The following is a 13,598-nucleotide window of genomic DNA, read 5'->3' as shown; positions in this document are numbered from 1 at the left end:
TTCCTGCAGCTGGGGGAGAAATCTGGGGATGGGTCTGACCCAGCCCTGGATGTCGTGTGGGGAAAGAGGAAGTCTCATCCAGCCCAGCCTGGACTAGCAGCTGAGCCTGGCGCAGGGTAGGAGCCACCAGCTAGGTCTTCTCCAGTCCCGCTTCCTGCCCTACAGTGATTTACCTCTCTGCCAGCTGCTCTGGGCACCCGAAACATACTGCACTTTTCTGCGGGGAAGCAAAGAAATCTGCAGGGGACATAAATTCTATGCATGCACAGTGGCGCTCAGGAGTAGGCAACAGACAGCGTATTGGGATTTTCCTGTGTTCCAGTTAAGTGAGCTCTGATTTGTGCTCTTGAATTAATTGAGTTAATACACATACTAAAGCATTTGAGTGAGGGGAATGAGAATTGAAACTGGTAGGTTACAAGTTGGTCAAGAGCTGTGGAAACATTGGAGTTGTAGATAGAGATAAATTTAGGGGAAGCGATTAGGGTTGTCAAGTGAAGGCTTAGGATATGTTTCATTCAGGGGAAATGGGAAGGCTCCAGGCACTTGAATGATCATTGTACAGACCTGACTGAGTCCTTCTAGTGTGTGGTTACCAGTCTGTAGTAATAGGACTCAGCCTTTGAATTCCATGTTCTTTCAAGCCATCTGGCTTTGGGCAGAGTCCCACCATGATCTTTAGATTTGGGCCTGTAAGGCTCACTCTGGTTTGGCCAATCTACATGGCAGAGGGGCAAACTGGACAGTCTCTACGCAAAAGAATAAATGGACACACATCTGACATCAGGAATCATAACATTCAAAAGCCAGTGGGAGAACACTTCAGCCTCTCTAACTGCTCAGTAACAGACTTGAAGGTGGCAATTTTTTGCAACAAAAAAACTTCAAAAACAGACTCCCAAGAGAGACTGCTGAACTCTAATTAATATGCAAATTAGATGCAATTAACTTAGGTTTAAACAGAGACTGGGAATGGTTGGGTCATTACACTAATTGAATCTATTTCCCCATGTTAAATTCTCCGTACACCTTCTATGGGTCACCTTGATTATCACTTCAAAGGTTTTTTTTTCTCCTGCTGCTGATAGCTCATCTCAGTTGATTGGCCTCTTACAGTTGTCATGGCTACTTCCACCTTTTCATGTTCTCTGTATGTATAAATATCTTCTTTCTGTGTGTTCCATTCTATGCATCCGAAGAAGTGAGCTGTAGCCCATGAAAGCTTATGCTGAAATAAATTTGTTAGTCTCTAAGGTGCCACAAGTACTCCTGTTCTTTTTGCGGATACAGACTAACACGGCTGCTACTCTGAAACCTGTCTAAAACCAAAGTAACTTTTGCTCTCAAAGCATACAAAAGTTACAGATCTTTAGGCGAAACAACAAGAATTTATATGCCCTTACACCTTCTTGTGAGTCCTTAGGGCATAGTCCATATGTCAAGGTGTAGGCCCCTCCTGCAGTCCTCTTGTTGTGGGCAATGGTTGGTTGTTGGGAGAGGGAGCAGAGTATATCTTCACCTTAAGCGAAGTTTCTGTCCCCTCTATAATGTGACTCATTCACTCGCTTCAGTGTCCTAGTCAGGTGGTTAAAGCCCTAGCCCCTGTTAGAGACAAACTGGGAGAATCAGTTTTTTTGCTTCATTACTCTCTTTAGAAAATACCGTTGTTCCCATAGAATCATTCATAATTGATGGTCCTCTCATTCAGGGTCAGACACCTCAGTCTTTCACACTAGACATTACTATAGGCAAAGAGCAAAGCATGGGAAAAAGAGGGCAAGCTAAGCATAAAGAGCAGTGTTTTTACCAAGTGCTCACACTCCGAATAAGAGTTTTGTAGTTCCATCTACAACGGGCTTTAAAACTTTAAGAAACTCAATTTAATCTTGCTTTGAATGCAGTCCCAAATGAATGACCACACTCCTGCCTAGATCTGTCTTTATTGCCTTTAGATACTTTTAACTGTAATTAGATTTCTTCCCCTTCACCCCCATCCCAGCCTATGTTTTTCAAGGATAAACATGGTAAGCTGGAGAAGCTGTTGCCAATATCCCTTCAAATCAAGCTCATTTTCAAACTCTTGACTTTTCAGTCATGGGCCTCCTTTTTCAAACTTGGTGCTCAGAACTGTACACAGTAACCCTGTACAAACTACCCCCTTTTAAGTGGAAACATTCTTTTCCTTAGCTTTGTAAGTTCTTGTGTTTCTCAGATTTTGTTAGTTTAATTTAGACCATGGATGTTTAAAAGCTGGTATATGTATTTTTAAATAAGACTGTCTTTAAAGTGAGATTTTTGACAAATATTAGCTATGCAGAATGATTAGCACTGGTACAGCATGCACATCTTGTTAATAAAAATATTTGGCTCTGAAAGAATGCCTGGAAGTAGTATTATAAAAGTAGATTTTTTTTTCCTGGCGGTTAGTGTGAAAATCCCAGTATCCACACACTGTAATACACTCAGTAAATCTGTCATGATTGAATGTAACCTTTATTACATGCAGACTGGGAGTTAGATCATGCCATTTCTTAGGCACCGCAGACTGAATGTTGATGACATACACATTACAGGACAGGCATGTTTTAGCAGGGCACAGCTGCAAGCAGAAGCTAAAGGACAATTAATTGTTCATGTATATCTCTCTTTTGTTTTTGCTGTAGATAAATGTTTTATCATTAACGGAGACTGCTTCTTTAAAACGCCTGTGTGTAGGTAGCTAAAACAGACTGCAAAATGCAGGAGAAGCTTAGCTTTACTGTGAAGTCTGAGTCTGAGTGTAACCTAACTAGCTAGAGGATATGCAATTCCTGATTGACAGCAGGACTAGCATTATGCAAATACTCTAAGAGCTAACAGCAGCTGGGAAACAGTGATCAGGGGCTCTGTTAGGGATCTCTCTCCACACGCCACACTTATCTCTCTAGTTTTTATCTCGTCTGCTGTTGTGTTTCATTTCAACAATCAATAAATTACACAAAACAATTGTTGCTTTTTTGACATTATTAAATTTAAAATCTCAGAGCAGTTTGTTTTTCAGCTAGAGATCTGTGAGAGCTTTTTACTCAAGCTAATTTGGTTAAATTTCAGATAGTAACATGCTTATCTTTAAACCTTTCTGTTTTAAAATCCGGTGTGTCTGGTCCCTTCATACTAAAGTGTATTTTGCATGTTTCTTCCCGTCGTCTTCAGTCTGAAGCCTTATGTAGGTCAGGCTTGGCTTAAGCAGATTTCCTGAACCTGCGTCAGCTTAAGCTGAAGGAATTTTAATAAACCCTCCCTTGTAGGCGTGGGCCTAAATGAGACTAGCCTAGTTAAGCCTGATCTTTTTCTGTTTGTGAAAAAGAGCTGAGCAGAGCTAGGGACTGCATGGTGGTTTCAAAAACTGCCTCCTTAATTCGGAGATAACAATGGTTGGGAAGGCCAGATCTTCTAATTTTACCTTATCTGAAAAGCTTGATTTGCTAAAACTTGTGAAGCCGTATGTTAAAATTCTTGAAGAACATACCAATAAGCATTCAGTAATAGTGGAAAAAAACAAATGCTGGGATATCATAGCCGATAACTACAATGCCATCGGAGTAGATCGTCCTCCTCGTACTGCACAGGGCCTGCGCACGCTGTACAAGAGGCTCAAAGAATATGCCAAACAGGAGCTATTGCAGCAAAAGGAAACCCATTCAGAATATAAAAGCAGCATTTCCGAGCCAACCAAGAAAGTTGTGGAGATGATTCCACAGATTTCCAGTGTGTGTTTAAGAGACAGGAGCAGTTTTCAAAGGTGAGATACATTTTACTTTCTTATTAAATTAAAATTATGGCGCCTCCTACCTACTCTATAAGGCTTATTGGTAACTTGAGTTCGGTGTCCTAAAGCAAATACCCACAATGGAATTGAAAAGGATTGGAAACAATAGCAAGATACTATTTCCTTTGTTTTATGGTGACTTAGCATTGCATTCTATTTTCAGCTGTGTTTCAAAGCTTGTTTCAGTGTCTTGTGTCATATTCTGGAAGGTGAGGGTTAAGAGGGAATCACAGAGAAATAGTAGCTCCAACCTCTACCCCTCCCTCACCTTTTAATAGGCAGATTATTCAAACACTGGCAAAGTGATGGCTATTCTCCTCCATTTAAGGTAATACTTCAGTCATCTTGCTGCATATAAAACTATTACCAGTTTACATAGGATCTATATAAAGTTCAGGGAACCAAGAAATCTATTTCATATACCTTGTCTGTATCATAAATTATTCTATTAGGCAAATATGGAATCTGTTTTAACTGAATCCAGACCTTAAGCACTTTGTCTCCATACAGTAAAGTGCCTTTAACATTACAAATAGATTTTTACAGATTACTTTTCCTTCACTTGCTGACATTTCCTGAAACCAGAGCAAAGCTGATTGCAATATAAACTGTAAATAACAATACACGTATTGTATGCTAGGCAGTTTGTAAGCATATGAACAGAGATTGGGGAGCTACAGAATCAGTAGTTTTCTCTTTTGTAGTTCTTTTTAGTGCTCCAAGAAATGAGAGACTGTCTAGATTTGAGTCAGACATAATACAAGCAGGCAGTGGGCAAGGTTTCCCCACAGCTGCTATAATGCCCCTCAAATCAGACTTGCAACACACTCTCTTGGTACAGTATTGGTCTTTTCAGGATCAGAAACTGCTAGGGTCAGATTTTGCTTCCTCTGGATGCAGATATTTTAAACTAACAAGGATAAAAGTAAACTCTGTCCACTACCCAGAAGTAATGATAAAGCCACATTTTTACATTCTTTTCACTAACAGATCAAAATAATGTGTGAAGCTGGCTTCCCATTAATCAGATACTACTTATAGTTGGTTGGTGCAACAGCTAAGTGTTCTAGGAGAAGCTGCCATGCGCACACATGGGAAGTTTGATTCATGTTGCCAATGACTGAACTGAATGGTAACAATTGTCTAAATCCTAACCTGCCAGATTCTCTAAATAAATAAATAAATAAATAACATGTTCTTGTGGGGCTTTGGTGTAAAGAAATCTGTAGCACCAGTGCAGTCTAGTTGCTACTGGTGAATGCTCATATAGGTAAAAGTCAAAAGATCTTATTAAAAACAAAACAGCCTTTTTAATTAGGTATAAAAGTGATGTCTTGATCACCACCTACTGTAATGAATAAAATTAGTCTGAGAGCTATAGATGTTTCATGGACTTGTATATAGTAATGGTGCTTTTCATGCACAGCATGTTCAAGAGCCATAATTTGATTCCTGCAACTCAAACATATTTGGACTTTGTTAGGACTCCGAGAACATTGAATTGGTGCCCAAAATGATTTCCCCTAATATACCAGTTGGTGCACTAAGTATTGGAGAAATACTTTTAAAATAATTTATACAAAATACACTATTATTTTGTATTCTTTCATTTTAACCCTGAATTACACCCCTCCCCCCCCAACATAACCAGTTTTAACCCCTTATAACATGACTTTGTTTTTGGAGGTGTATATATATAAGTAGTTGACAAAGTTATAATGTCACCTGGTATCTGGTAAGAAATTCTTACCTAATTAAATTAAATTAAACAAAACCTATGAATCATGGGAGCCTCAGGGTTATAAATACCACCCCCATTATGGTAACTATAGTTTCCCTTTCTTTCAGTGGAGTTGGCAGGAGTCCCACTGTAACTGCCAAAAAGGAGCTTCTCTTATTACAGTTCCTTCTTTCTGTTTTCACCTTCTATTTTACTGTTGTTTAGCTCTTAAGAAACTAACTAAAACTAACTCACAAGTCTGAGTTACATGGAGGCTTAACATTTTGCTTGTTTCTTGGTGGGGTCCACTGTAGTGGATCATTGTGGATTTCTCACCATTGGGCTGTTCTAGACCCTATCAACGCCCAGTCTACCTCCCCTCCCTTTTCTGGGAGCCTCTCTTTCTCTTTAGCTTGACCTGCTTCTCCTGATACTTGTTTCCACCCCTTGCCTCAGGCTAGGAACAACAAGTAAGGATGAGGAAGGCCACATTAGGAGCAGAGGCTATGGCAGGAAGAAAAACAGCATGTAGCCAGCAGTGGAGAAGAGACTAGCAGTTGTAGTTAGCAGTGGGAATGTTAAGATTGTAAAGTCAAGCACTCAAAAGTTATGAAGTAAAAGAATTAAGGCCCATGCAACCTTAATTGTCCCCTTTTGGGTATGCATTATAATACAGTCTTTAATTACATGATCACATTATTTTTCCCACAGGACCACTGTCTCATTCAATGCACAAGATGGACACTGCTTAAGGAATGAATCCGGGCTGTGTATTGAATGAAGCAGTTGTCAGTAGTCCCCCTGCCTCGTTTGTTGTACAAGTAGAAAGGTGTGTGGTGAATGAGGCAGGGTATTGCATGAAGAGAAAGGATGTTCTCATGGTTAAGGCAATTGAATCTTACCCTGGAAAACTGGGTTCTATGCCTGCCTCTGTCACAGAGGCTTTTGGATCCACACAGGGATTTAGGTGTCGTGACACTTAGCATTGCAATGCTTGACTTTCAGGTTTCTAGAAAACCACTGTAATCACTGGGATCCACAAAGCCTGAATTAGGTGTCTAGGCTCCCTATACAACGCATAGGGAGAAATAGGTACCTAAAAGTGGGATCCCCAAAAGCCAGTACACTAGATGGGGAGTTGCCTAAGCTAGCTAATTGGAGATGTTGACAAGAAGGGTGTATCCTAAGCCTGCCCCTCTCATGGACTTAGGCACCTCCCTGTAGTTGAGATTTACATGCCTATCTCTGCATTCTAGAGCCAGGAGTCCCTTTCTTAGCATGAGGTTGGGTGCCTAAGCAAGAAATGGAGAAGGAGGGAGGTGGAGGTATCTCCTTTATAACTTTTAGCTCAGTGGTTAGAGCATTCATCCAGGATGTGGGAAACCAAGGTTCAATTCCCCCTTCTGTATGATGGGAAGGAAGGATTTGAACAGGAGTCTCCTACCTCTTAGGAGAGTGCCATAATCACAGACATATGGAATAGTCTGATGTGGAGCTTCCTCAGTCTCTTCTGTTGAATCTGCTCCTCCACTTTGGGTAAATAATTAGAGTAATTAGTGCAGAGTGAGAGAGGGAGACTGAGTCTATAGCTTGGTGGTTAGGTCACCTACCTGACAGATGGGTGACCCCAGGTGTCTGGTTTCTCTGTTTGGGTTGCATAGGGAAGATAGGTAGGGGACTAACTCATTTCTCTTACTTTGTGGATTGTGCTGGAGTGTAGGCATGAGCTAGATGTCTGTCTAAAGTGAGGCTGCAGTATACGTGCTCAATGTGAGAAAATATAGGCATCTACAGTAAAAAAGTTACTGAGTGAGTTTAGGTGCCTATGGGATTAGGCAGCAACTGAGACAGGGAATTGTGGATTGCAGTGATGCTTAAAACTGGGATTTAAGCACGTAAGTCCCCTTGTGGATCATTTGTGATGCTAGGCAACTCACTTAACTAAACTTTTCACAGGTTGCTGGTAACTATGGTCATGGCTACGTTACCACTTATGTCAGCAAAATTTGTTGCTCAGTGGTGTGAAAAAAATATATTTCTGAGCGACATAAGTTTCACCGGCATAAGTGGTAGTGTGCACAGCGCTCCTGCCGACATAGCTACCACCACTCATTGCAGATGGTTTAATTATGTTGACGGGAGAACTCTCCGATCAGCATAGAGCAACTGCATGACAGATCTTTCAGTGGCACAGGTGCATTGGTACAGCTGTGACACTGTAAGGTCTCTAGTATAGACATAGCCTATGTGTTCCTCATTTTCTGGGTGCCCAAGTTGAGAAATGTGGGGCTAGATTTGCAGAAGTGCAGAACACTCACAGCTGAAACTGAAGGCAAGAGCTGTGCTTTAAAGAAATAAAGTGCTATAAAATGAATGCTAAGTAAAAAATGAGGCCATAGGCCCTTAAATTGAACATCCAAAATTAGTGGACACTTTTAACCTTAATCTCTCTGTGCCTCAGATCTAGAGCCCTGCAAATCCACGGGTATCTATGGACCATTTCTGTGTATAGCAACGCGGACGTAGATACAAATTTTGTATCTGTGCAGGGCTCTGACAGTAAGAGCCAGCCGGGCAGCTTTGAGGAACCGTGGCATGGATCCTCCACCTGCCCTGGGCAGGTAGCTTGTGGGGCAGGGACACTGAGTGGAGAGACTGGGGGGCAGGGACACTGGGCTGGAGTCAGGGGCTGCAGCTCCCCACAGCTGCCAGTGCATCTCTCCCTGACCCAGAACTGGCTGGGGAGGGGGTGTCTCGAAGCCGCAGCCCAGCCACGGTAAGAGCCTTGCAGACAGCTGTGGGGAGCTGCGGTGGATCCTACACCTGCCCTGGGTGAGGGACCCGAGCAGCCCCCAGGCATGTCCACAGGTCTCACCCCTTCCCTCTGGCCAGGCCAGTGTGGAGCCCAGCCAGGGAGCCTTGGGGAGCCGCGGCAAACCCTGTGGTGCAGGGGAAGGGCCTGAGAGCAGTTCCCGGACATCTCCCCGCCCAGCTCAGGTCAGGTGGAGGGTCCATGATTCCTCATGGGCTCCCCACAGCAGCCCTAGCGGTTCTCCCCAGCCGGGCTCTGATGGGCGGGGGGTGCCTTGGAGCCTCAGCCCAGCCCCGAGTATAGAGCCCTGCAAATCCATGGATATCTGCAGATAATTTTTACTGATTGGATGTGGATACATATTTGTGTATCCGCACAGAACTCTAGGCAGATCCTCATCTGTAAAATGGGAATAATGATACTGTAATACCACTTTCATGGAGTGTTGTGAAAATAAATTCATTAATATCTAGGAAGCATTCAGATTCTGTACTGATGAGCACCATAGAAAAGTTCATAAGGAAATTAATAACTCTGTCTTCAGAGCAGAGTTTAAAAAGTGTGCCATAAATATGGCCGAGGGCCACACATTCAGCGAGGATAACCAAAATATTGAATAGCTGATCATTAAGTAAGCATCATCCATCCTAGGCACTGAAGAAGAGAGGGGTCCTGTGGAAGAAAATAGTATGTAATTAAAAATTATATCATAATGCATATACACTAGAGGGGCAATTAAGAGTACACGGGTCTTAATTCCGGTATTTCTTAACTTTCTTGGCTGGCCAGCCTTCCGTTTCCCGCCTCTAGTCCATGCTATGACTCTCTTGCTACCTCACAGCTACTCTCACACGCAGAAGTCCAGCAGCAGAGTGGGGGGCTATCCAGTTTATTTCATTTAATGCAGCATGTGTGATTGCTTCCTTGTGAGCAGGTAGCAAATGTGTGCATTTGGTGCAAGTGACTAATGGTCCATAAAGCCCACGTCTGGGCTCTTCAGACCAGAATGGCTTAATTAGAGGAGCTAAGGGAGATAGAGAGGTACATACATGAGACTTTCTGGAATGCAGTAGAGTGGTCCCACCCTCTCATCTGTCAACCTCTGTGCTGTTGAGGAGGATGAAATCTCAGGGAAGGTGAACATCAAACTGGAGCAGCGGGAAATAATCCCATAGTTGGAACCCTTCTTCCAGATGATGTCATCGTATCTTCTCACACTGAGGCTACCTCTCTGAGGGAGGGGACCCCTGTTATTAGGAAGAGACAGGAATTTAGTTATTAAAAATATAGATAGTCGGATTTGTGATGACTGGGAGAACTGTACGGCGAATAACCTGCCAGGTTGAAGACCTCTCAAGACATCTAGACACACTTCTGTGAGGTGCTGGGGAGCACATAGGTGCCAGGAACATAGGGAAAGGTAGAAGAGAGGTCCTGAAGGCCAAATTCAGGCTGCTAGGTAAGAGATTAAAGTCCAAGACCTCATTAGTAGCATTCTCTGAAATGCTTGCAGTTCCACATGCAGGGCTAGTTAAACGGATAGAACTGCAGCCTCTCAATGTGTGGATGAGATGATGGAGTTTGGAGGAGGGAGTTAGGTTTATTAGAAACTGGAGAACCTTTTGGGAAAGGAGGATCTATACAGGTAGGATGAGCTCCACTTAAACCAAGATGAAACCAGATTGCTGGAATGTAAAATTAAAAAGGTCAAAGAGGAATTTTAAAACTAAGGGCTGGGGGAAAGATTACACATGTGGAAGAACACATGGTTCAGACAGAGACATCTCTTAGAGGAGGATTTATTAAAGGGAATATTTTATAACCTAGTAAAGAGAAGAGGACAGAAGTTGATAAAATGCAGGTAGGATCTGAAGAGAAACAGTCGAATGAAAAGGAGTGCCTTTCAGTTACATCACATGAAGGCAAACAACTAAATATTGACAAAATTTAAAATTGTTTGTATACTAAAGCAAGAAGTTAAAAAGCTAAGATGGGTGAACCTGAGTGCCTGGTATTAAATAAGACTATTGATATAATAGTCATCCTAGAAACTTTGTGCAATTATGATAATCAATGGAAAGCAGTAATATCAGAAATATATCAGAATGACAGAGTGGGTTGTGCTGGTGTGGGAGTGGCATTACATGTGAAAGAAAGCATGGAGTCAAATACAGTAAAAATCTTGAATGAATCAAACAATACTATAGAATCTCTATGGATAGAAATTCCATCCTTGAATAATGAGTATAGCAGGAGGACTATACCACCGCCTGACAAGGATGGTGATTGTGAAGTGCTCACAGAGATTAGAGAGGCTTCAAAAACAGAACAGTTAAAATCTCAAAATAATGGTAGATTTCAACTATCCTCATATTGACTGGAAACATGTCGCCTCAGGATGGGATGCAGAGAGAAAATTTCTAGACACCATTAATGACTGCGTCTTTGAGCAGCTGGTCTTGGAATCCACAAGGGGAGAGGCAATTTTTGATTTAGTCCTAAGTGGAGCACAGGATCTGGCCCAAGAAGTCGTAATACAATAAAAGCTGTTTTTTATCCGGCACTTCACCAACCGGAAAGCTCTATAAGCCAGCATTTCTGATCTTCATTAAAATTCTATTTTATAGTCCGGTTGGTACAGGGCCAACAAGGGATTGGGGTGTGGGAGGGGATGTGGAGCGTGGGCTCTAGGAGGGAGTTTGGGTGTGGGAGAGGATGCAGGGTGCCAGATCCTGGGGCCACTCACCTTGGGCAGGTCCTCGCAAGCAGCGAACTGTCCTGGCTGCTCCTAGGCGGAGGCATGACAGACGACTTTCTGCGCTGCCCCACCCTGAGTGCTAGCAACACAGCTTCCATTAGCTGGAAACTGTGGACAATGGGAAATGCAGGGGTAGCTCCTGTGGACGGAAGCGGCACTCAGAGCTGCCTGCCATGCCTCCACTTAGGAGCAGCCAGGACAGATCCCTGCTTGCAGGGAGCCGCCTGAGGTGAGCGGCCCCTGGGTCTGGCATCCTGCACCCCCTCCTGTGCCCCAAGCCTCCTCCCACACCCAAACTCACTCCCAGAGCCTGTGCTCCACACCCCCTCCCGCACCCAAACTCCCTCCCTCTTAGTTAACCACCATTTTTCACTTACTGGCACCTCCCATTTCCCCAACATGCTGGATAAAACAGCTTTTATTGTAGCTGAACCACTCAGTAATAGTGGCGATAATGTAATTAAGTTTAACATCCTTGTAAGGCGAAAAATACCAGAGAAACCAACCACAGTGGCATTTAACTTTGGAGCTATGCAAAAATGGGGACGGTAGTTATAATGAACAGTCCCGAGTTAAATGTCTGCAAGCTGCATGGAAACATTTAAAAAACACCATAACAGAGGCTCAAATTAAGTGTACCCCAAATAAAAAAAAAAAACCCAACAACTACAAGATGACCCGACCAAAAAGCCATCATGGCTAAACAATAGAGTAAAAGAGGCAGTTACAGACAAAAAGACATCTTTTAAAAATTGGAAGTCAAATCCTAGTGACTAAAATAGAAAGGAACATAAACTCTGGCAAGTCAAGTGTAATAGTGTGCTTAGGCAGGCCAAAAAAGAATTTGAAGAGCAACTAACAAAAGACACACAAACTAAAACCATTTTTGCTGTTAAGTACATCAGAAGCAGGAACCCTGCCAAACACTGGGGCCACTGGACAATTGAGCTGCTAAAGGAGCACTCAGAGATGACAAGGCCATTGCAGAGAAACTGAATGAATGCTTTGCATTGGTCTTCACTGCAGAGGATATGAGGGAGATTCTCACACGAGACATTCTTTTTAGATGACCAGTCTGAGGAACTGTCCCAGATTGAGGTGTCCGAAAAAGAACACATTTGTTCTGCACAATTCAGTATAGTATCTTGAAATCCTATATATTTCCCAGGGCTTACATCTGTCACCTCTCCCCACTGGGAAAGTTGCATACAGTGCTAGCTCACCTTAATACCTAAACTTAATAAAGTAAGTTCTTCCAAGATATATTGCAGGAAATTGCCATATTTATCACAAGTTAAATCTGCTCCTATTTTTGTATATAATGGCTTTTGTTTACAGATAATGACTTAATTATTATATATATGTTTTAGTGCTAACATAGATAAAGAAACAGTTGCTGGTACCAGTTCCCCGCAAGCAGTGTTGGATCACCATCCTGCCACAGTCACAATGGAGTTGGAACCAGAAGAGGATGTCAAACCACCTCCTTCCTTGGCTGTAGATTCACAACAGAGTGAGGACTTAGAACAAGGAGAAGAACACCAATTGGTGCATGTTATGGAGAGATCTCCTTCAACTTCATTATCTTCTGTTGATATGAGAATGATGTTGTCTTCATCTCCCATCCCAAGAAGAGATGATTTTTTTAGGCTTGAGGTCGGAGAACGCTTTAGGCCAGCCTGTGGGTATGAGCCACAGATGTTGCAAATGCTGAAAGAGGAGCATCAGATAATCTTGGAAAATCAAAGAAAAATTGGGCTTTATGTCCAAGAAAAGAGGGATGGCTTGAAAAGAAAGCAGCAGCTGGAAGAAGAGCTATTGAAAGCAAAAATCAAAGTAGAGAAGCTGAAGGCAATAAGACTACGACGTGATCTGCCAGAATACAACAGTCTTTAAATATTTATCATCTCTGTCATGTAATCTGAGATGTTTTATTCTCTGAGATACTTTCTAATAAATTCTTTTGACCTAGCAAAATGATTTTTTATGTTAATTTGGATGGATCAGAATATAGCCTTGAAAAACGAATGCATGTTTTCCATTTTGTTGTTTATGTACATTAGCAAAAATGTCAAATGTCTTTCACAGGTTTGAGTCTTCTAAATATTTCTAGTCTGAAGTATAATCAGATACTGTAGTTCTAAGTGTGTAAGATAAAAAAACTGCCTTTGGAAATCTTCCACTGAACTTTTATTAGACCTGGAACAAGCTAATGAAAATTTAGACAGGTGTTCTTAAAGATGTTGATTTTATGCTTTATTCTTTTTTCAAAGCAATTCCTATCCTTTTTAGTATTCTTTATGAAGTTATTTGAAGGTTAATAAATATATATATAGAGAGAGAAATAAAGGCCATGTTTCTTTTTCACTCATTTTAAATTTGTAAAGCCTATGGCAATGGTGAGATTTTGCTAATGTATTATATTAGCTTGGGGAACATAGGAAACTGACTGGATTGTTTTATTTTTTATGCTCAACTGAGGAAAGGTTGAGTAAATGCA

At 42.0% G+C, this 13,598-nt stretch overlaps 2 protein-coding genes across 6 annotated transcripts in view; both read left to right on the top strand.

The window, feature by feature from the left end:
* Positions 1-13,598, top strand: part of RAD54B (RAD54 homolog B) — a 118,231-nt gene that overhangs the window by 24,801 nt on the left and 79,832 nt on the right. The gene's annotated exons all lie outside the window — the stretch shown is intronic.
* FSBP (fibrinogen silencer binding protein) lies at positions 3,355-13,433 on the top strand. Its single transcript, XM_050941239.1, has 2 exons — positions 3,355-3,781; positions 12,469-13,433. The coding sequence occupies exons 1-2, from the start codon at positions 3,411-3,413 to the stop codon at positions 12,992-12,994; spliced, it is 897 nt and encodes a 298-aa protein (XP_050797196.1). The 5' UTR covers positions 3,355-3,410; the 3' UTR covers positions 12,995-13,433.

Source organism: Gopherus flavomarginatus, chromosome 2 (assembly GCF_025201925.1).
Source record: "Gopherus flavomarginatus isolate rGopFla2 chromosome 2, rGopFla2.mat.asm, whole genome shotgun sequence".
Classification (NCBI taxonomy): domain Eukaryota; kingdom Metazoa; phylum Chordata; order Testudines; family Testudinidae; genus Gopherus; species Gopherus flavomarginatus.
This window is presented reverse-complemented; position numbering and strand designations above follow the sequence as displayed.